At 38.6% G+C, this 23,630-nt stretch overlaps 1 protein-coding gene across 8 annotated transcripts in view; it reads left to right on the forward strand.

Moving 5' to 3' along the window:
* nr2f2 (nuclear receptor subfamily 2, group F, member 2) overlaps positions 1-23,384 on the forward strand; it is a 213,125-nt gene extending 189,741 nt beyond the window's left edge. For 2 of the 8 annotated variants that reach the window (XM_042411177.1, XM_042411178.1), the window contains exons 4-5: positions 18,887-19,414; positions 21,474-23,384. In XM_042411177.1, the coding sequence (XP_042267111.1) occupies positions 18,887-19,414; positions 21,474-21,748 (803 nt within the window). In that variant the 3' untranslated portion in view covers positions 21,749-23,384. Of the gene's footprint in view, positions 1-9,744; positions 9,801-13,908; positions 14,544-16,213; positions 17,898-18,868; positions 19,415-21,473 lie in introns of those variants that run through there. The other 6 variants (XM_042411180.1, XM_042411175.1, XM_042411176.1 and 3 more) reach the window with 6 other exon arrangements.
* The last annotated feature ends 246 nt before the right edge of the window (positions 23,385-23,630 follow it).

The raw sequence follows: 23,630 nt of genomic DNA on the forward strand, positions 1-23,630 counted from the left end.
TGTAAGATGAATGACAATGTAGCTGATCAGGTGGAGACAGAGAACTCAAAGCAACAAAGTGCGTGTGTTTCTCACTGAGGTATCAGAATGCACACAGAGGTATTCTATTGTTCAGACATTAGCTAATGTCATTATCTTGTCTGTGAAGTCAAAAGGGCTAATCTCGTGTTATAGGATTTGCAGCCACCTAGACTGATCTCATTGGGTAAACGTTTGGCACAGTGACAAAAGAACAGGATGAACATCCAAGTTCAGTGAGTAGTATCGATATACCAACAGCAACCTGACCCCTGTGACTGGTTGGAAAAGAACAAATGCAGATGTTACCATTTTTACATTTCACCATATACTGGTGTTTGACTGAGGAGCAACATTCGAGACACATTGGAAGAAACTGGAAAAATACTGTATGACTTCGAGTTTTGTTCAGTGGTTAAACTGGGATGTTGCAGGTCAGAGAACCCTAAGTATGTATTGATCATTATGGGGCAACACTGAACATTTTCAATGGTTTCGTAATTTGCACTTGCTTATGTTTTGTTCAGTCAGGTGTAAGGAGGCAGCAAACAACATGCAGTAAAAGAAGCGATAGCATGTCTCAAAATGACTTAATTTTATGTATTAAAGACAGGAATCTTATTACAGTGTATTATAGTAACATTTGCATCATTGCCAAATCTAAAATGTGCCATATTATCGAAATCAGATTGGGTCTAATTGTCTCAATAATGCTATGGACACTAATAACCCTGTTTTGGACTCCTCCAAACCAGTGAGTGACTTTACAGCATTTTCCAACTACTTAAATCTGTCACCCTTCTCTCACACTGATCCTGATGATCATTTCAATGTTTTAGATCAGAAGTTAGATAAAGACTTCATTCCTAACCTTCCTGTTAAGAGTATGGCAAAGCACTTTGAATCATTAATTGACTACTTTGCCTCACTACATTTACATTTTTCTGTTGTGGGTCTTATTCAAACTTGGTTAAATTACTCTATAGTGTCTCTCTACTCAATAAATGGCTACAATCATGTTTTCAATCATATAAAACATAGACCAGACAGTAGAGTATCCCTCTTTGTTAAAGAGTCTATTAGGTACACTCTGTGACAAGATCTAGTAATTGGTAATCCTAATACAGATCGTTATGTTGAACCCATTTTTATTGAGTCAATTAATAGGTGCACCTTGTTTTCCAGGCCATGCTGTCATTTGCTATGTGAAATATGTAATATTATATCAAGTTTGAAGTTAAGTGGTGCTGGTCATGTTGATCTTAAAATGAAGTTACTGAAACAGTGCCTTGCTGCTATTCTACAACCACTGTATCACATCTTCAGTTGTTCACTTCAAACAGGTGTTGTACCAGACCAACTGAAATGGACCAAGGTTATCCCATTATTTAAAGCTGACAATCCATATTTACAACAGGTTAGTCAGTTTGTCAAAAGCTTTTGATACTGTAGATCATAATATATTATTAAATAAGCTACAAGCTCATGGTATTATTGGTATTATATTATCAGCATTATCAGGTATCAGTATTATTGGTACTGAGCTTAATTGGTTTAAAAGCTGCCTGCTTAACAGGAAAAAATGTCATTTGGAGTTGAACTAACTCATCATACAGCTACATACAGTGTGGTGTTCCACAAGGTCCCATACCAGGTCCTCTTTTATTTCTTATATACAGAAATGATTTACATTTGGTATCAAAAGAAGTACTCTTCATTTTATATGCGACGATACCAATATATTTCCTACAGATAAAGATGAACATAGGTTGATAACTCATATGAACAATTTTCTAGAAAGGATGGATATCTGGTTCAACTGCAATAAAATATCCCTTAATGTTGTACTTATCAGGTTATCTTCAATCTAGCTAATAATGCACTTAAATATGTTTGCCATGTTAAGTTCTTAGGTGTAATCATCGATGATCGGCTTAACTGGAAAACATATTTCTTATGTGTCCAATAAAGTTAAAAATATTTATATTTTGTCAAGAAAAAAACTTTCTGGATCTATATTATTCTGTGATTTATCCTTTCATTTCTTATGGCAATATAGTATGGGCAAGCACATATAAGACCAGTCTCTATTCCTCCATTTTATTACCAAAAAAATTGCTAGGATGGTCTATCTCTAGCTAGAAAGCTTATAATGCCCCGTCATTTCAAACCATGGGGTTATTAAACATACTGTATCTGACATCAATAAACTTCAGATAGGTACTTTTGTATTTCGATTTCTTAACAATTCACTTCCCATTTATTTTTACAGTTTCTTTGTATCTAGGTCTCAGATCCACTGTTATCACATCAGATCTGTTGATCTTCTATAAAGTCAGTTCTACAGAACTAGCCGTGGCCGGTTTTCAATCAGGTACAGAGGTCCAGTCATATGGAAAAGCTTTTCTGCTTCACTTCGCAGTCACTCCTCATTTCATATTTTTAAAAAAGATCTTAAACAGCTTCTCTTGAAGGAGTACAGTACTATATAAATGAGGTATGATAACAGTGTATGAAAGCAGTGCAAACATATGTTATTGTAACCCTTGTATTCATTTCTTTTTGTTATAATATGTTTCTTCTCTTCTGTTTTATATTTTATATACACAAATAAAGAACCAAAGAACAAAAAATAATATATTATCTCAACAGCTATTTTAACTTGAAATACAGGCTTTGTGGCTACTCGGATACTTTTTGCTCTATTCATAAGATATTGAGGAAGTTGTTTATAGTTTTAGCTTTCTTTCTGAGAGTTAGATGAGAAGATCGATACCACACTTCTGTCTGTGTATTAAGTACATAGCTGAAGCCCGCAGGCTGTTAGCTTAGCTTAGCATAACGACTTGAACCGGGGGGGAAACACCTCGTCTGGCTCTGCCAAAATCAACATATGTAACATGAACACAACAGAACAACTTGCACTAAATTTGACAGATTACCTCAGAGTTCAGAGTACTTCAGAACATATTTTGTAACACTATGAATAGAATGTGGTATTAATCAATTTGTTGTCAGTCTGCTAATTACAATCAGACAAGAAGAATGATACCAGTGTCTAAGACAACACCCAAACTAAACATCTACTTTACTGTTATTCCTAGATATTGTGCATAGCAGTTATGAAGCATGTGTAACATGTGTGATATTTCAGATTCTTCCCCTTTTCACCTTCCAGTACTGTGGGAAAGCAAGGTCACAATAGTTGAGAATACTTCCTTAAACCAGTCTTAAGATGTGTATCTTTCTTGGCAATCCTTGGATGGGCCCAGCCATTATGTTGATCTTTCCCTAGAGCTTCTTTTGAATTCATTAGTCCCATAATGCCCATTTGCCATATTTGTTAACATGCTGGGTCACCTGTCTCACAGCTGTCCATGTTGACTAGATTTGCCTTTTCATCGTTGAGAGCTACCTGCCATAATGACCCTGTAATAAAGTGTCATTATCTATCCACCCAGTCTAGTGTGCCATGCACAAAGCCACTGGAGGAATCCAGGCCCTGTCTGATTCATTTCTGCCGGGTATAAATGTCAGCGTCCTTTTGTGAGGATTAGACATTCCCACATTAGGGCTGGACTGATTGTTCTATATGGAACGGAGGGAGTGGAATAGAGCGTTTGATTTCAGATAATGTAGAACGAGACAAATGCCACCGGACCGGATGGGGCTTTTTGTCTGAACCTGGCTGCAGAGTTGAATCTGAGACTGTGACTGTGTCAGAGAGAGCTTGAAGAGATGAGAATGACAGTGGTGTGGATTACACAGTCCGTTATTACAATTTGTCAGGTTTTATGATGTCAGTGACAGCTGGAATTTATCTCTTCAACCTTTTATATTCTACCTCATTGTGTCGTCCAAAGACATCTAAGATCCTAATTTGTCACTATGCACATCATTCATGGATCTGGGTTCTGTTAAAAGGAAGAAATAAATTTAGATGGTGTGATCACTCACTTACCTTAAACATAAATAATCTTTGTTTTTGTTGTATTTGATTACAACTATTATACTTTCCAAAATTGAGAGGGCATGGTCAAAAATAAATCTGTCATGGTTATTTGTTAGAATCTGTCATCTTGAGCATGAAATTGTCCTTTAAACATCCGTATAAAAAGTTGTAAAACAGAAATGCACTTGTCAGTGACATTATGATGCACAAAATTCCTCAGATCCTTGCACTGTACAGCATATAGTTTGCAAAGATCATTGCATGTTTAATATCTTGTTCAGTAATTGGTATATTGATTGCTAATGTCATCATGATTTAGTAGAGAAGCAGTCATGTGGCAGCTTCAACAATTCAAGGGGCCCTTTGTCCATTCATCAGCACCCCTGATTGGGCCCATGTCATGGTTAGCTGCAGGCCCACCAGATAAAGATCAGTGGATGATTGGGCACACACATTCTTAACATGGCTGACCCGTGACATCTCAGGGGCAAGCAGGGAGCCTGTCATTATGTGTACAATGCACCGCTTTCTTCCCTCTTATCTTTGCTGATGACATTGAGAGTTTTTGCATTAACTCATTAACGAAAAGACTCATCATTAAAGGCATCACGGAGGCACGGTGCAGCAGTGGTGACACTGCATCGCCACTGCAAGCAGGAATGTGTCGAAGGCTCTGCAGCAGCACGCTGACAGCATGAGACTTTCTCAGTGCTTTGTTGCAGATGTGAAGCTATCAAGTTTCCCTTGTTCTCATATACACTGTGCGGTGGATGTACATGAAGAAAGAATGCAACATGATATATAAGATTGCAATCCCACTTTGTGATAAGACACCCTTTATAAAGTAATTATAAACTGCAACTAATCAATGTTTAATACATCATTTAATAATGCTTTATAGATCAGTTATAAGCCATCAATAAGAACAACTTTTGGGTTTCCAGGTTGTGAAAAATTTCACTAGCTGAGGAGGATAAACATCTCCTCCAGCATGACACTTTAACAAGCTAAAGAGACAACAGAAAGACCCTCAATAGACCGCCAGACCTCTTACCTTCTGGGAAAGGTTTGCAGAGCATCTGGAACAAAATAAAGTGTGAAACTCCCAAACCTTGTAATGACAGTATCATTTCTAATTAAAGATTTGACATCTTATTAGAAAGTGGGAATCCCACAAGCATTTATCACTCTATTACCAACATTTATAACTACATTATTAACTAATAGAAAGGAGCAACATCAGCCAAAGGGATTTTTCACAACCTGGCAACCCAAAAGTTGTTCTCTAAAATTGCTTCTAACAAGTCTATAATCATTAGTAAATTATGTATTAATCCTTAATAATGCCATTAGTTACAACTCGAATGAATTCTTTGTAAAGGGTCATATTAGAAAGTTGATCTGAGTCTACATAAGTGTTGCATTGGCTTCCATGCATTATTATTTTGATTCAGAATAGTGAAATTTAATAAACCTTCAAATCCTAATGTGCCATAAAGAGGCCTTGATTAAATTTCAAGCTTGTGTCACTGCATGTATGCCCTGGCTGCTCAATACACCTTTAGGTGTGTGTGTGTGTGTGTGTGTGTGCGTGCGTGCCTGCTCACAACCACGTGCATGGTGGATGGGAGTGCTTATGTGCAGCTCATGTGTTAATGCTGTCATTTCCACAGATCAGTCACAGCAGCCTTTTCTCTGTTGTTTATGGTTATGTCACCACAATTACAAGCGAGAAGGGGGGCAGAAAATAAAGTGTCTGTGAAAGATTGATAGCTTTGGTCTTTAGTTCAATTGTAAATTAGAATAGCAAGTCCCTCTGGGATACAAGGGCTCTATTTATGATTAAGAAAGAGCCTCCATAATAGAGTGGCGGTAGAAAAGTTTGCTCCCGCTCACAAACAGGCAATTAGCTTGATGAAATGGGCCTTACTTTTTTTCGCAGCCCGGTTATGTGAGCCCATATTATTATGGGCAGCCTTATAGTTTATGGTATTATTTTCACCTTGAGCTGCAAACAATATGGTGTTTAAATAAACTGAAGCTTTTTTTCTGTATTAAAAAGCACAGACACTACGTAGTTGAATTTGAGCAGGACAAGTTCAGAAACAAACAAGGTGCTTAAGTCATGTGATGTTGGTGGCAAGTATCACACCAGTGCAAACTCCAAAGGCCACATAAATAACTTGGGTGCAGACTTCTTGCATTCATTTCACACCAAAACTTCATTAAAACATACTACGATTAATACTTGTACTGTATATTCTGAAAAAAGAAAGAAAAAACAGTTTATACATGTATTAAGTATCTATATGGCTTAATTGTTTACCTTTCAGACAAATATTAACATTCGTATAAAAAGCTTTAATAAGTGATGCAAACCTGAAATTTGAGCCGGTGTACACAATCTTTCCATCTTGCCTTAAAGTTTTCCTCTAGAGAACCTAATCCCTGCATTATACGCTCACTGCCCTGCCAGTTACACAACTAAACTGTCCAAAGTTGTCCCCCATTTTCCCTGCAAAGGATCAGTCACACCCTTCTTTAACAAGCTGAGCTTTACTAATGTTTCCTTCATAGAGGAAAATCTGGATCAAAAAAGGAGCCAGGAGTTAGTATTAGTTAACACTCGAGAGCAGTCTAATGATCTGAAAAGCTATAAATCCTCCTCTGAAATAAGCTGTGTAAAAGATTATTACCTTACCCATTGTAGTTAATGGCTTTATGACTGAAAAAAATGATCAGACTGCAGATTATTGAACCAACAGAATATCATTGGTTCTATTCTAGTGATTGCGGCTATTCGAGGGATATAAGTAGGTGAGCCAGTAGGTGGGTGTATCTACTGTACATACATATGTACCAAAGGGTGCATACAAAGAGTTATGTGCCTGTGCGGCTCATCAGTTGTTCTAAAAGTGAAGATAATCATACATGAACATGTCCTAGAGCATACTCAGTTAGTATTTAAATGAATTTTAATTGATAATACGTTAATTTAAAAGAATTACAAGCATGTTTAAGATGTTAAGAAACTGAAGAGTAACTCAATTGTTGTTGCAGGGCAGAATACAGTACACTCACACACGACTAACCTAACTTACACTGAGTGGACAAAATAATAGAGACATACTCTTTTCATGTGCCTGATTGATGATGTGAATCCAGGTGCATGACTGATTTCCTTATTAAAGCAGAAAAGAAAACATTTAGATAAGTAAAGGCATAATTCATAGATTTTTTTAAGCTATATGATGTATGAAATGTCAAGAAAAGAGCTGCAGTTAGATCATCATCATTAAAACAACTTAACTAAATGATGTACTAACAATACACCCACCCACTGCTCACTACAGTACAGTATGTACCTACCGCCTCGGTACCCCCGCTGCTCCAAGCCTTTCCTCTCTCAATTAGTAATTTAATGTTTGTCTTGTTGGCTTCAAGACACATTTGATTTGTTTTTTTGTTTTTTTTTTCTTCTTTTCATACGGACGTTTTGCCCTGCGAGCCAGACGAGGCTTCTCAACTTCAACACAGCACAAGACATGTGTAGCCACCCTCTTCTTTTACGGTTTTGCCTGAGGGCACATACTCCTGTGCCAGCTGTTGTCATGGAAATTATACCAGTTTATAGCATTTGTTTTTTTAGTACAAAGACAGTGATAATCATCCATTTGCTCTTGCCTCGCTAGTGTTTACACTTTGCAAATAAGTTCATTTTTGTTCTTGATTTGCTTTAATGCCTTCCAGTTTCTCTATGCCAGATGCTATGGCTGCACAGACAGCGCTCCGCAGCCACCATTGCTGTTTACAGCTCTGTTACGCCTGTTGATTGATCCACAAACAGATGTAGCTCTGTGGTGGTGGTGATTCACCACCGCCACAAGTGCTTTCTGTGGTTTCACCACATTTTTAATCACCTCGGATGTCAACGCCCTGTCGTTTTGTGTGTGCCTTTTTTGCTTTGTTGTAGTTTTTAGGCGTACCTGAAGTAGATTCTAATATCGTCTCATCATAAAATATATAGCAGTGCAAAACACCCCTTAATCTTCTCAGTGCAGTGAGACTGTGTTGTGTGAGTAGTTTATTGCTAGTTTAATCCTTTAAAAAAAATACTGCCATTGCACAGAGAGCAGTATTCATGCGGTGTAAAACACATAAAAATAACATTAAAGGCTCACCTTAGCCTAAGAATATGACACAAGTTTAGTATTTTTCGTAATTTTTTCTTCCACCTTGCACCTGCAAAAACGCTGGTAACAAATACAGTGACAGTTATCTAAACTCATTCCTCACTAATAAATCATAACAACTTCAGCCATTCTGCTAAAGCAAACCATTGAAAACAGATAACAGTTTCTCTGATAATCTGATAATTTATCTCTATCTTGTTGGGACCAAGCGTCATCTTTGAAGAAATTATATCTACTTATTCAGTCTTAAACCTTTATTATTTCTGTTGGGTAATATTTATCACTTTACTGCTTATGTGACAGAAGGAGGTGGCAAGCAAACATCATTAGGGGTTTTATTTCGTCGCTGTAAGATATTGCCAGTGAGCACAGTTGGTAACGCCTCCTTTTTAATGTCTTTTAACATACTCTTCTAATCTGTGATGTCATCAGGCTGTTAGCACAGAGCATCTTGACAGATTATGAATTAGAGACACATCGTGTGGACTCAGGAACAGTAGAACAGGAAGTATACCTTTATTTGTAGACAAACAGTCATCCTGCTACTGTACAGCAGGGAATACTTACTCCTTATTTGCTCTTTGTTGACTGCTGCACTGGTGCCAAACATAAAATATTCAGTAACTGACATGACATGTCACTGTCTCAGTGTTGAATGGGTTTTACAATCTTAATAAAAGAAAATTGGTCCTCTTGTCTGTCTCAAATAGTGTTTAAATTCTGCACTGCAATGGACATTGTGTGTGTAGAAAAGTGTTGGCGAGAGTACGCTTATGGAGAAAATAATGTCACATAAATTTGAATAAATAGTAAAATTACATCATATCATATCATGATTCCTAGCCATGATAGTTAATCAGCAGGTCCCTGGTCATAAACTGGAACATTATACACAAATAGTGTTTACCCTGTAGCATTTATGTGAGAGCACGGTAAGTTTGGCCTTTTTCTAACCTCCGGGCACTATCAAATGTCCACAAACCCCCTCTCAATTATTGTCAGTGGAGAAAGTCTAAGGTCTGACTCTGATGACATCATCCACAGAGTATTGGCTCATGTCATGAGCTCTAAAAGCAGCTTCTGCTTGTCCTCTTATGACAATAAAGTAGCTAAAATCCTGTGAATGAGCGAAGTCTGTTTCTTGTTTGCTTGAAGTCATCTCTACACTGAGAAAATCTTGTCTTCTCTTCATTTGGAGTCATCACTCTGGTGAAGGTTTTATGTACCAAATCACATTCACACGTTTACCTTTTATTCCCTCCGTCACTTCTCAAGGACTATTGATCACGTGGATTTTTTATGATTGAAAAACCTCAAATAGCAATATTTGTGTTTATACGTTGTGTTGCATTCACCAATGTTGAATCAGTATCTGTGGAAGTAAAGATGTAGTTAACATCGTCAATATTCATGGGCTGCTGATTTTGTTTGTAGTTCCTAAAATTATGTCTTTTCATGATGTGATAAAACATTTCAGCTTGATTGATTTCTCAGCCTGCAATTGTTATGCTTGAAACTATATAAGTGTATGTTACTGTTGTTTATTTCGGTGTTAAACCTCCAGCTATTCTTTCATTTCAGACAGCGATACTGTACTGTTCAACTGCAACATACTTTTCTCGGTCCTGACGCTGAAGGTAAGACTTCAGGCACATTTCTTCACATTTTCTTTAAATCTACTTTGTGAAATTTCAAGATAATATTCTACAATATTCCATGTTTTTCAGTTTTTGAGTCCTCATTATTTACACTACAGAAATAATCTTAACAAAATGTTGAATGTCCTGATCTTATTTTCAATAAATGAGAAGTTAACAACTGACAGTCAAAAAACTTACAATGCCCATGTGGTTTGGATAAAACTCCAGAAACAACATTGATGAGTGTGTTTTGAATCTAAATATCGTGCAGAATCAGTGAAGCCAAAGACTGAATTAGCCGCAGAGAATAATGTGAAAGTTACTGCGGGTAACAAACAGGGAGTCACACTCTTACTGTTTCCAACTTATCATTACAGATTGTTACAGCATGTCTCCTTAAGTTGAAACAATAGCTCCAGTGGAAAGAAGAAAAAGCAGACTTTATTGGCTCATTTACAGTAAACTATCATGAACTGAAAACACTTGAAATGTACCTGGAATACATTAAACAGAGAAAAAACACAGCTGAAGTATGTTATAACAAAAGTTTATTGGTCACAGATGTAGCAGGTGTAACACTGCAAATTGCAATTATACACAGCACTGCTTAATTGGCTACTTCGTTATAAACAGCAATACTTCATTGGTCATCCCGTAAGTGTGCGTACTTCACTGTCACATGAAAACCATGTACTTCCAAAATGTTAAAAAAAAATACAACAAAACATGACTACATTTTAGCTTTACCACCATGCATTTATGTGTTGGTCCAGCAAGGTTTTATGAGTATTACGTCTTCCCCTATATACACAATACATGCATGATCACTAAAACTGGACATTAAGTGCTTTCACATGACAACAGCAATGTGATGTAACTGGTAAATCTAATGATAATGAGACTTTAATGATCACTATACACAGTAAGGTCACCATTATTACTAAGAAATGATGGTAATTGATATTTAAAAAGACATGCTGAACAATTTAAAGTTATCAGAAAGCTGAGGCTCAAATAATTCTCTCCTACAGCCGTTCAAACTTCAAACTGCTACCATGTAACACCTTGAGTTACAGTAATTCAATACACTGTCTGCTGCCTTTGGGGCCACATGTGAACCATGTCTGCAGGGCTGAATGCTGCCAGAGTTTTCTCTCTTGTGTCTTCTCCCAAACTTTTTCACTGTCTGAGTACATAAAAAAAAAATGTGTGAGGCGAGTGGACTGCCCACTCTCTCTCTCTCTTTTAAAAAAAAAAAAGAAAAAAAAAAAGGGAGGCCAGGTCACACTCAAAGAGACACATCTCACAAGTACCCAGTACAACCGCAATCTTGTACTGCTGGTCACTGTGCAGCTCCAATGAGACAGATGGGGTTTAAGCTGCTTTGCCGAAGGGCACTTCAGCAGTAGTTCCTAAGGGTTAGAGAGCACTTATCACACAATTCCCCTACCCAGACTTTCCCAGCGAGTCCTCAGAGTTAAACCACTGACCTCCTGGTCATTGCTGCTACAGCGCTGCTGCCTGAAGAAATTGTCACTAATGCTTCATCTATGCAGTGTTTAGCAGCCAAAACAGCACATCATTTATCATTTACACCGCTCATTTCTCTCCATTCTACAGTTTTGATCACTTTAAACCCAACAGCTGTGATTCAAACAACCAGCATTTACAAATACATTAAGAGCATGCTGGCAGTCAGCCTAAAGAGTGATCATTGAGACAAATTGATCCCTATCTGTTTAAATTGGCGCTATAATCTATCATTGGCAAATTGAACAGTGAGCTATCTGGGATCTATTGCCTTTTTAGATAGCGGCCCTTAGGGCACGCAGACAGAGAGAAAGTGATCTACACCACTGAATGAACTCTTTATTAACGGTCTCGACCAAAACGCATTTGTCTGCTTACACACACACGTTCAAAGAAAAAAGGTTAATGTTATACACACCTCTTTTTCTCACATTGTATGTAAATGCCTCTATATGTAGCCAACATGTGCATGCACACAGACAAATCACTTACACACACACAAACCATAAGGCGGTCTGAATCGTGATAATCAAATGCAATTTTTAGTAATTACATATTATTAACAAACAAAAAAAAAACAGGAGCATAATTTCAAGGATATGTGATCACCTTGGTCAAAAGTAAGAATAAGAATAAGCTATTTAAACAGAGGAAGTCGAATCAAAAGAAACTGTATATATAACAGAATATGCAGACATTATCAGCATGTATGAAACCCACATGTATAAATTCCTTTCAATATCAGTAGTTTTATAATAATTTAAGTTTAAGTTAGGTTTCAAGTTTAATAATTTTATAACTCACGCAATAATTAAATATTTTATGTCATTAAAGATTTTATTTTAAATAAATATGCTTAAAAGGGAGTATTTTTCTCGTGCTGCTGTATTTCTCTCTCTGATAATCTTGTGTCTAAAGTAACTTCTTGAAACTTTAATTATGTTTTGTCAGAAAATGAATTTACTTAAATTAAGCAAAATGTACAAGCAGACATTAGACTTAATTGGTCTAGTTTTTTTCATCTTTGCATATAAGCAACATCACAATGAAGCGTTAGAAGAAGAGAAAAGAGATATTTTTAAAGATACTTATTGATATTATGCAGTCCAACAGATAAAAACACCATTACATATGTGGCATAACCACCATCAATCAAGTGATCTTAATCAAGCAGGAACTTGAAACTATTTGTTGGTGCTGAAGAGAGTTTTTAACATTGAAACTATGCTGGACTGGTTTCATTTTATACTAATAACAGCTGAAACCTGTTGCCTGCAAGTAAACCATCTCCTCTTTTATCTTAAATTAACCCCTATATTTTTGGTTAATTTTAAGTTCATTTAATTTGAGCCCAATGACCAACGTCATGGTGTCTTTTTTTTTGTAAATGGTGCAGTTTAGTTTCTGTCCTGATTCCACAGTCATCTAATTCAATCAGACTCTTGAAGTTGATTAGCCTGGTTAACCTTTGCTCCTGCGCGGGTCTGGAAGGGTTAATCAGGCCGGGAACTTGGAGACCTCCGGGTCAGTTTCTCTCTATCTGCGTGAGCAGAGATAAGATTAAAGTCAACTTTTTTTTCCCCAGTTTTGACTTTTTACACTTTACTGTGAGAGGAATCCTTTTGCCAATAAGATAACACTTTTTATTTTAGATTATCAATCTCAAAGCGTTTTTAAAAAGTCAGATTTATATGCAAAATTACATATTTTTTAACCGAATTCACGCTCGTACTTTGAGTCCATAATCTGTTGACTTTTCCCTGTTTTGACCACTGCGCGCGTTTTGGCTTATAAGGGGAATTACCAATCTCAGTGCACGTGTCACTTTAACTTGATACATGAGTGGAAGCTTTTTCTTCGCACGCCCGTAAATCTCAAACTATTATCTACTCACTATCGATTAATTTAACCGCACTTATCCCAATCAGCACTTCTCCTCTCCTGTGTTCCAGAGCGTGTGCTTTGTTATACTAACAATAATAAAGTGATTTAGTCCTTTCTCTCAGCCAGGGCATGGGAAATCGTTAAAGATCCAGCTATTTGTGTGTGATCAGTAAATATTTAGTGCAGGCGACATCCTCTGTCTCGTCTTAATCGATACTAGTCCCGTTGGGCTGCGCTATTGTTGTGTGCATGCAGGCTTGCTGAGCATATAGTGCTTTATCCTCTGCTGGAAGGGAGAACAACTACTAATCACACAGGAAACTTTTAAACCCGAGAAATAAAAACTGCAGCACAAGAGCTTTTTTTTTGGTATTGGGGGATTTTAATAGCAAATCAATTGTGTTAGTGTGGAAATGTTTATGCGTGTGAAAGGTGCTCTATTTTTACAAGGTAGTAGCTTATAGATTTACGCGAGGTTAATTAAGGCTGTCCTCATTTCATCTATTATATAGGCCTTCTTTTTTCTTCATAAAGTATAATTGATAGAGGTGTGCCTGCAAAAAACATGATATTATTGTTTATTTAGTTGCGCATGTCTTTATTTTTTAATGTATATACAATTAATTTATATTATAATTATTAATGCTAAATAGCAATAATAATAATAATGATAATAATAATAAAACTACACTTCTGTTTTTATGGGCTCCAGTTTAGCGTAGAGGATTTTTTTTATTTTATGCTTAAATTAAATTTAGTAATTTGTTAATTACAGCTGTAATGACAGTTCTTGTTGCATCTTTACTTCCACCCTCATATAATTTCTAATGTGCTGAATCTCGTAATGCATGCTCGCCATACTTAAAGACAGGTGTCTGTTCTGACTTCACCCCCTCCCTCTCTCCTCTGTAGCCCACACAAAGCAGCGGCGTGCAAACGCGTTTTGGCCATATTACTGTAGGAGAGAAAAAGGCGCACAGGCTCTCTGCTGCTGTAAAGCCTACTTATCATTTCCAGAGGCAGTCAAATGATAGTCTGCTCGGACGACACGTCAGTTTATATTCCAAATTTCTCGCTCAGCAACACATTGACGTGAATCAGATTGTTTGTTTCGGGCTCTCCAAAGTTTTTGCATGATCAGACATTGCAGTTTTCTAATAAACAACGTGGCTGGGGGCTTTTTTTGTGTTTGATCCCGTCTGTTGAAGAGGAAGCTTTGCCAGTTTCAATCTGAGCATTGTGTCGAAAAAGAGAGAAGACTTAATATATTCTGAATAAGAGAGAAGATGCATCCCGCCTCGGAAGAATCCGCAACATATGCATTTGGTAGGTCTGTTATTATAAGAATACAGCCTCCTGCCTCACTATGACTAGCAAATAACTTTATGAATGAGTATTTGCAAAGTAGTGCAGCTTATTGTGATCATCATATAAATGAACACTCGGCTAATAAGCGAAAATGACTGACAGAGTCGCCCGTTTTCTATGCGCACTGTGGAAATACCGTTTAGGCTACGTTAAAGGCTCAGTCTGCAGCAGCCCGTCTTTATATTTCAGATAAGCTTCATTTTAACAAAATTTAATTCAGAGCCGAGGAATAAAGCATTGCTATTTGGCTGATTTATCCTAATAAAGGTTGCAAAATGTATACTTACCATTTGGAGCAAAGCTGGATCCTTGATAAGTCGAGACCTTGCGTAGTATTTTATTTACAGACTCTCCGTGTTTTCGGGATCTGTAAATAAAAACCGACAAAATAGTCATGCAGACAAAATATAATCGGCTCATTTGTTTTAGAATAAAGACATAATTGGTCTAAATACCACCGCTGGGACTGCCTGAAGTGGCAAAAAGTAAATCCAACTTTGGCAACTCTCAAAGCTTTGCCGTCCAAGTCATGTAAAACAGAATTTAAACAAACAGCCATCAGTTTAAAATGGGGCTCGTTAGTTTGGTCGATGCGAGAGACAAGACTGAAGCAGTTTCCGTGTCGGATGGCTCCTCTAAATTGAATCTTATTTGAAGCGAAAAATTCATACGCTAGGGGGCACCCATATACTGTAATACATCCTGGACAATGCATGCTGCTGCTGCTGCTGCTGCTGCTCACCAACACACAGCTCAGGCTATATGTTCATCTGTATGTCTGTGTAAGTTTTTACCTGCAGTACAAGTTTGATAGACTCCGGGCATAGTAGAAGTATATCAGTCTTTACTGCTCTTTAAATACAAAGTAAAATATATTATATGAAGCAACTCTGACCAACCACTGACCCTGTTTTACATGCATCCTTCACAACGTTTGTTATTGTCATGAACTTCAGATTATATTTATTAAAGAACAACATCTGACAGGCATTAAAAAGCATCTAAATGACCACAAACAGCGTTTATAGTGTTTTCTATCAGGAAGTGACATCCTAACTTTTAACGTGCAGGGCATGGCCTTTGACCTCAAATGGCATTTTTAAATGTAGTCCCTATTTAAAGACATAGTCATTTAACGTTTTAAGCATGCAGACAAAGCTCTGACTTTTTCGACCCAGATCTGGCCTTTCTGACCTGCCTTGGTTGGGGATATTTGTGACCAGGGGGGATTAGCAGGCTGCAGCGGGTGTCCAGATGATGTCAGTAGCCTATCATAATATTTTTATAAGAGGTGTGGATTGTGATGAATGGTACCTGGTGTCATTAGAAGCACTAATAGATATATTAACCCGAAACTAATCCCAGGAATTTACACAAACATGTTGTAAAATGTAGAAATTAGTAAAGGCATTATTATTGTCTTGTTCACCTGGTCCAGTGTCTGCTTTATACTGTGTGTATGCATAGACCAAGAAGTCTTCACATGTATTTACTATTATCCTATAATATTGACAATCCTCATCTACAGTACCATCCATCCTTTTTGTCTTTTTTGTGTTTTTTTTTTTTTTTGTTCAAACATGTAGTCTGTGCATATCCACGGACCTAAAGGATCAAGATAAGGGCACAATAGATGGACAGTTTTATTGTAATGAGCACATATCATGTCGAGAAGGCGCAACTGTGTCTTAGGGACAAAATCTATTTGGATATTTCAGCTTGTTTCAATACTGTAACACGATATGAGGCAAATAATTGAATTAAGATTTTTCTTTTTCATGAATTTTCTAAGGCTTTACCGACCGTGCATGTGAGTATAGCCTCCTATAGTCTGGGCAATCTGAGTGACTAGAAATGATTCTTCATTCCCGAAAATCGTCTCCTTTTAGGACCAAGCGGCCCTCTCGACCTCCATGCTGGCTCTGGCAAGGTACCAAGTAGCACAAGTGCCGACTAGCCAATGGGGTTGAGGGGGAGGTCCCTGAGCTCTGACCAGTCAAACACACTCTCCTTCCTTATATGGCAGCTGATCTCCATGGTAACGTGTGCTAAGTTGCAGCAGTCGTGTCAAAGTTCACTATATAGAGAGCTCAGTGAGCTGATCAGAGAGAAAGCATTCTGCCAGCCCGGCTCCTACCAATCGCAAATCACTTCCTAACCTCCGCCTTTTTAACATATTTGATCACTTTGATTCTCTACTCCTTTTTCCTATTATTTTTCAGCGCACGGAGGAGGTTTGTAGGTTGTGATCTTTGTTTTTTTGTTTTTTGTTTTAGTGCTTTCGCTTTTCTGGGGGAAGAGTTGTCTTCATATTCCAAAGCTCTCAAAACATTGGCTTCAGCTGCGCGCTTGCTGGCGCTACCTCACAAGAATTAAAGGAAGAAGACGCTATTTTTTTTACCCAGTTGGTGATTTTCTTCAAGACTTGTGCTGGAACTTGATAGTAGCTGCTACAGTGTGCTCACCAATTGTTTTATGCTGCTGCAGGCACGGTCTCACCAACCTGCTCCATCATTTACTGAATAGTCCATGCTACCTCGGCTGATTATTTTAATATTTAGCCCACCTTCCCCATTGATGGGTGTACTGGATGGCTGACTGTAAGCGCCCCTGGACTTGGCCTTTAAGCGCAAGGCAGCGACTCAGCTCGCCATCGCATCAGTTTTGAAAACGTGCTTCGCAACGTCTCCAACAGCAATAAATCGACAGTTTTCGGGAGATCCAGAGTGGATTCAACGTAGGCTAGATTTGACATTGTGTGTGTCCGGCTGTTAATCACAGTTTACCGCGTTTCCTTGAGACATTATTCACCGCGACACCAAAACGGCAGACAAAAAGTTTCTTTACGTTGACTGATAGATATGGCAATGGTAGTGTGGAGAGGCTCCCAGGACGATGTGGCTGACACCCAAGGCGCCCTTTCCTCGCAAACCCAAGGAGGACTATCTCTTCCCACCCCTCAACCAGGCCAGTTGAATCTGACAGCCTCTCAGGTCGCCCCTCCGACCCCTCAGACTCCGGTCCAAGGACCCCCGAACAACACACAGTCCACGCCGACGAACCAGACGACGCAGCAGTCGGAGAAACAGCCACAGCACATTGAATGTGTGGTCTGCGGGGATAAATCCAGTGGCAAACACTATGGCCAGTTTACTTGCGAGGGGTGCAAAAGCTTCTTCAAACGGAGCGTACGACGGAACCTCACTTACACATGCCGTGCCAACAGGAATTGTCCAATCGACCAACACCACCGCAATCAGTGTCAGTACTGCCGCCTCAAAAAATGCCTTAAAGTCGGCATGAGACGGGAAGGTATTGGGACTTTTTGTTTTCTTATTGATGTATGTGTTTGTGCGTTTATAGGCTTTCCAATATGAAACCATCTTATGTCGTCTCCCCCTCCCCTATTGCCTGTTCTCCCTCCCGACTGTTCCCTCCGAGGCTGTGCGGCTGGAGCACGCCATGGAGCCGCTCTCCGCTGTGGTGGAGACGGGGCTCGCCGGATCGTCCTGTTTTTTTTTTTTTGTTTTTTTTTTTAGCGTTGCATTTTATTATCCAGCTACAGCGCATTATAGCTCAGCAATTCACAAATAAGATCCGACCCAAATCCACGCTAAGGCTATCGAATTTATATTTAGACAAAAGCTAAGGGCGTATAGATACATCTGTATTGAATAGATGATACAATATAGCTTCTGCGCTATTATGGCGAGTGTCGAACTAAGAGAGAGAGCGTGTTCAGGCTACATCTCCACATCTATGCTGCCTGCCTCCTCCACTGTGTCTAAAACTGGACATCAGCGTGAATTATGCATACAAAGCCTCCGCATAACCTCAAGAAATTATTAGAATATTGGTTTGAAAATAGGCCTGCATGTATGGTAAAACGAGATGAATTGCTAAGTAGGTTAAGGGTTAAACATGCAAGGTCTCCCTTGCCCTCTTTGTGTTCCTTCACAGCCAGCTCATGTTGCTGTTGCTAAAGAACATCATTTTAAAGCTCGACATATGCATGGCTTGTGTTAAACGCGTTTAAAGCCATCGCTGGCGTTTCTGTACATGCTTTGTCACACTGGGGGCTTCATTATTATCAGTGCAACCTGTCTGTTTTTAAACTCGTGTGCAATAATAGGCTACAATGTGTGTGTGTTTTGAGACAGCAAACATGCTGTGTGTCATATATTTTCTGAAGGTGTAAGCACTTTTTTAAGAAAAAAAAAATGTATAGCATGCTTAGAGTGATTGTATGATGATTTGTAGAATTCAGGCTTCAATATCTGTAGTTTCTCTTTTTACTGCAGCCGTGCAAAGGGGACGGGTGCCACCCACACAGCCACACCACGGTCAGTTCGCCTTGACAAATGGAGACCCACTCCACTGCCATTCCTACTTATCCGGATATATCTCTCTCCTGTTGAGAGCGGAGCCCTACCCGACGTCCCGGTATGGCAGTCAATGCATGCAACCCAACAACATAATGGGCATCGAGAACATTTGTGAACTAGCAGCCAGGATGCTCTTCAGTGCCGTGGAGTGGGCCAGGAATATTCCCTTCTTTCCAGACCTTCAGATCACCGACCAGGTGGCTCTGCTGAGGTTGACGTGGAGTGAGTTATTTGTGCTCAACGCCGCGCAGTGCTCCATGCCCCTGCATGTGGCTCCTCTCCTGGCGGCGGCTGGCCTTCACGCCTCCCCCATGTCTGCGGACAGAGTGGTGGCCTTTATGGACCACATTAGGATCTTCCAAGAACAAGTGGAAAAGCTCAAAGCTTTGCACGTTGACTCTGCTGAATATAGCTGCTTAAAGGCAATTGTGCTCTTCACCACAGGTAAGACAATAGACTGGCACACACTCCCAAGTTCAGCCTCTGTGAATGTCACTATAACATGCACACTGACATCAGCTAAATCACCGCTGACCTAAATATATCTGCACTGGCTAGAGGTTGTTGCTTGTCTTAGATGAACATCCTGCTTAAATGTTCACCTATGTTGCCTTCATGGTCAGGGGCTTTTTTTTGGATAGGCCTTAGGCTACTAAATTATAAAACCACTTTATTAATCAGCTGATTTATCAGACACATACACAGGGCTAAACTGAAAATTGTGGCATGACTACGCAAGATTTTTTTTAAAATTAAATTGGACGACAAAACAGAGGAAATAATACAACCTGATTGAAACAGTAAATAAGCCCGAGTTAAACAAGACTGATAACTCAACAATAATAGCCTTGAGCATCCTAAAATATAGCTATTAGTACACTTTTAGAGAGTCCAATAGCTTGCAGATGAATTGCTACACTTTGATTTTTTTTTTTTCCCAGCATTTATCAATGTGTGTATACCCCACGTCTTGTTTGTAGGCAATGACAGATATAAATGATGTCAGGCTCCGAGGGGGAGGGGAATAGAAAAAAAGAAAGACAAGCCTAATGTCCTATTTGCACACAGTAAAAGCAAAGCGCAGGTTTCAACGCTCTCTTGTCATTTGGGGACAGGCATGTCCGAGAAAAAGCATGTAGAAACCCATGCACCGCCTGTAATTGCAAATATGTCAGTACAGAGCAGTATTGTGTGATACTGAGCAGTGACAGGAGGGGCGGCTTTAATTTTTATTTGCAGAAATATTCTCTGCGCTAGCGCCTTGTAGGATTCAAGGCGTCTCTGGACTTGCTCCAGAACTAGGTCATGACCTAAACTTCCCAGATATTTTGTTACATTAGCTACACCATTAAAGCGGGGGGGAATAAAAAAATGTGGAAGAGATTTACAAGGTTTCACCGTAGAGTTAATGCATGTCTTTGAAATGATATCATACCTGCGAGCCATCAGTCTCTGTATTTCATTCAGCTCTAGCAGCCTTCTATTGTTCTCCTGGTGGCTTGTTAGGCTTTTCTTTAAAAAAAAAAAAAAAAAAAAAAAATCATATTACAGGTCATTGAATTTTATTATTAAACCCTGATAGGGCCACGATGGCTTAATTTGTCTTCTCCATACCTGAGTCCCGGAGGCTTGAACATGAGCTGTGTGTTGTAGCTTGAATGACACGCCTTTGCTGGTGGTTTGGTTGTTGTCATGCATAAAACTTTACAAACTTAACCAATGCGCGTACAAGCGTTTTTGGCACATAGTCAGCTGCCGCCCACATGCAGCAGCACAGATAGTGATTATGCGTCTCTGATGGTATAGTATGACGGCAACTCCGTAGGCTATGGGGCCTTTTTTTCCAAGCTAAATCTCTGCTCACTAAAGGTCAGCAGGTCTCCCTGTCTTTCCCTCTCTCTCTCCCTCCCCCTCCTCTCCACCTCGTTCTCCCTCTGGCTGTGAAAGACAGGCCCATCTAAAACAGTCTTTAGCTATGAATATGCTTAATTATTTAGTTCACCTGTAAGTGGCTTCATCGAGAGAAATAAGCGACTTATCACAGCGATAAACACCGAGTGAAGCAAGTTGAAGCAAAGCTCCCATTTTCATCTGCTTCTTGACTGTGGAAAACTCAAGTTTTATTTTATTATAATTTTTATACAAACATAATATAATCGGTAAAGCAATATAAGTTGCAATCACAGCGTAGAGCCATATTTTTATCTGTGATGTGGTAATTATTAATCTAGCGCATTGTTATTATTATTACTACAAGTTCTAGTTAATTGATTCACTCACATTGGAAAATATCTGCACTAAGTTATTTATGAAAACAAGCCTTGAGACAAATAATCAAATTTTTTTTTTTTTTTAGATATAATGGGATAAGAGTAATTTCCTAAAATAATTGCTTTTTCAAACTCTGACAGGCTATCGCCACAGTGGGAAAACAAAACTCATAGTGAGAGGAACACTTTAGGTTACACTTTATTAATGTTTATTTGCTTTCCCCCCCTCTCAGATGCTTGTGGCCTCTCAGATGTGGCCCATGTGGAAAGTTTGCAGGAGAAGTCCCAGTGCGCCCTGGAGGAATATGTCCGGAGCCAGTATCCCAACCAGCCAACACGGTTTGGGAAGTTGTTACTCCGCTTGCCTTCCCTCCGCACAGTCTCTTCCTCGGTCATAGAACAGTTATTTTTCGTCCGATTGGTAGGTAAAACCCCAATTGAAACTCTCATCAGGGATATGTTGCTTTCGGGGAGCAGTTTTAACTGGCCTTACATGTCAATTCAGTAAACCAAGAAGGAGACGAACAAACAAAAGGTGGGGTTGGGGGGCTGCGAGACTACAATGATTATAGCTGCTTTTGTGGAAGGAATAAAAAACCAACCGGCTGTTACACGGGGCTGGCTTTCATGAAGAAAGACATTGACGTAAATGACTGTGAATTCCCCCCTACTCCGAAAAAAAAAAAAAAAAAATTGAGACATCCACTGAACTTTCAAAATGGCAGATACAAGCTCCCAGTGTTCATGCAGAACAACCTGCTTCGATCCATTTTTTAATGAAAGAAGAAAATGAGAAAAAAAAGAAAAGGGATTTTGTTGATCCTTATAAGGAAATTTTAAGTATTAAGTGCATTTAAAAATGATAATTTGGGTAAAAAGAAAAAAAAAAACTGGAGAAAGGGAAAATACGAAACGTGAATTTTCTTTTCTCAAATGACTTGTCCTGTGTCCATGTATAGCTGTGTTTTGTACTTTCTTTGTTCCTCCTTTCTGGTTCCAAACCGGTGATTTCTGTAGTACAGGTGGTGTTATTTTTTAAGACAATGATTTATTTTGAGAAGGTGAAATAATGTACAAAAAAAAGTTCTAAAAAGAATTAAAACCACAGCAATAGGAGTATAGGCTTATAATCTAGGCTTAATGCTGCAAGCGCACTTATATTCTTAGGATGACCAATTCCATCTGGAGAGGAAAAGGGAGGTTTTTTGGAGTTCATGTTCAACTTTATGACCCAGCGGAAACATTTGCTCTTTATTAATATGAAGTTACAGGATCCACTTGTTTTCCACTACTATTTTCCACTAAAGCCACATAAGCTCTCTTAAAAATAAGGATTTGTTAGTTTGACGCTCGCAAGACAAGACGAGTTTACACAATTTGAATTACTTGGCGAATAGTCTTCCCTTATTTCATCCACCTCTGAATATTTGGCATCAGTTCCCCAAATTGGATGCAAATTAAAAAAAAAATCCTACAATTTGGCTAGACCCACTGTTATAAAGATATTAAACACAAGTTGCTCTAAAATGCGTAAATTGTGCATTTAAGGGCGTTTGCAGTCGCTCAAACTGCACTAAAAGCATAACTGACTTGTTTTTTTGTTTGTTTGTTTTTTAATGGAGAGGTCAAGGGTCATAAAAGTTTGAAGCCTAGCCAGAGTAGTGTTTAATAGCAGTATTATTAAAGCGTCCCTGAAATGTCACCCTTTATTCACTTCAAGCATTAAGTGCCTGACAAGCATGATGTGACTTCTTATCAAAACGTTGTTAAAGTAGGCCTGCAACAATTTTTGGGGGAACACAATTAGATTTGAGAACTTTCAGTCGTGTGTTTCACTTGAAAAACACGGATTAGAGGCAGTATTCTTGTAAATATAGGTCAATTCATTTCAACGAGTTTTTCCTTTATACAGAAGTATATGTGATTAAGAAAAATCTGTGGTTGCCATTTTTTTTTCGGTAATACAACGTCTTCAAATTGAGTGGCAGACTTAGCTAGTAGCACTGAAAGTTATGTTTTTAATGTATATACATATTACTACAAAATGTTTTCTTTTTCATGTATATTTAGACTGTGAATGCATGGCCACAGGTCGCTAACCTATTTTACCTTTGATATATAAATGTAAATGTTTTCTCTCTCTCTCTCTCTCTCTCTCTTTTTTTTTGACTGTATAGATATAATCTGTAATCAGCCCTTGTATTTAAAGAAACAAAAAAGAAAAAGAAAAGAAACAACGTTCATTATTAGGCTACAGACTTAAACAGGGTGTGCAGGTTTGGAAAAAAAGGAGCTGATATTTTAACTTTAGTGTTATTGCTCCTTTTGGTCTTTGACAGGTGCCGTGGTGTGCGTGAGCGTGTATGTGTGTGTGTGCGCGCGCGCGTGTG

The sequence above is a fragment of the Thunnus maccoyii genome, chromosome 5, assembly GCF_910596095.1.
Source record: "Thunnus maccoyii chromosome 5, fThuMac1.1, whole genome shotgun sequence".
In the NCBI taxonomy this organism is placed as follows: domain Eukaryota; kingdom Metazoa; phylum Chordata; class Actinopteri; order Scombriformes; family Scombridae; genus Thunnus; species Thunnus maccoyii.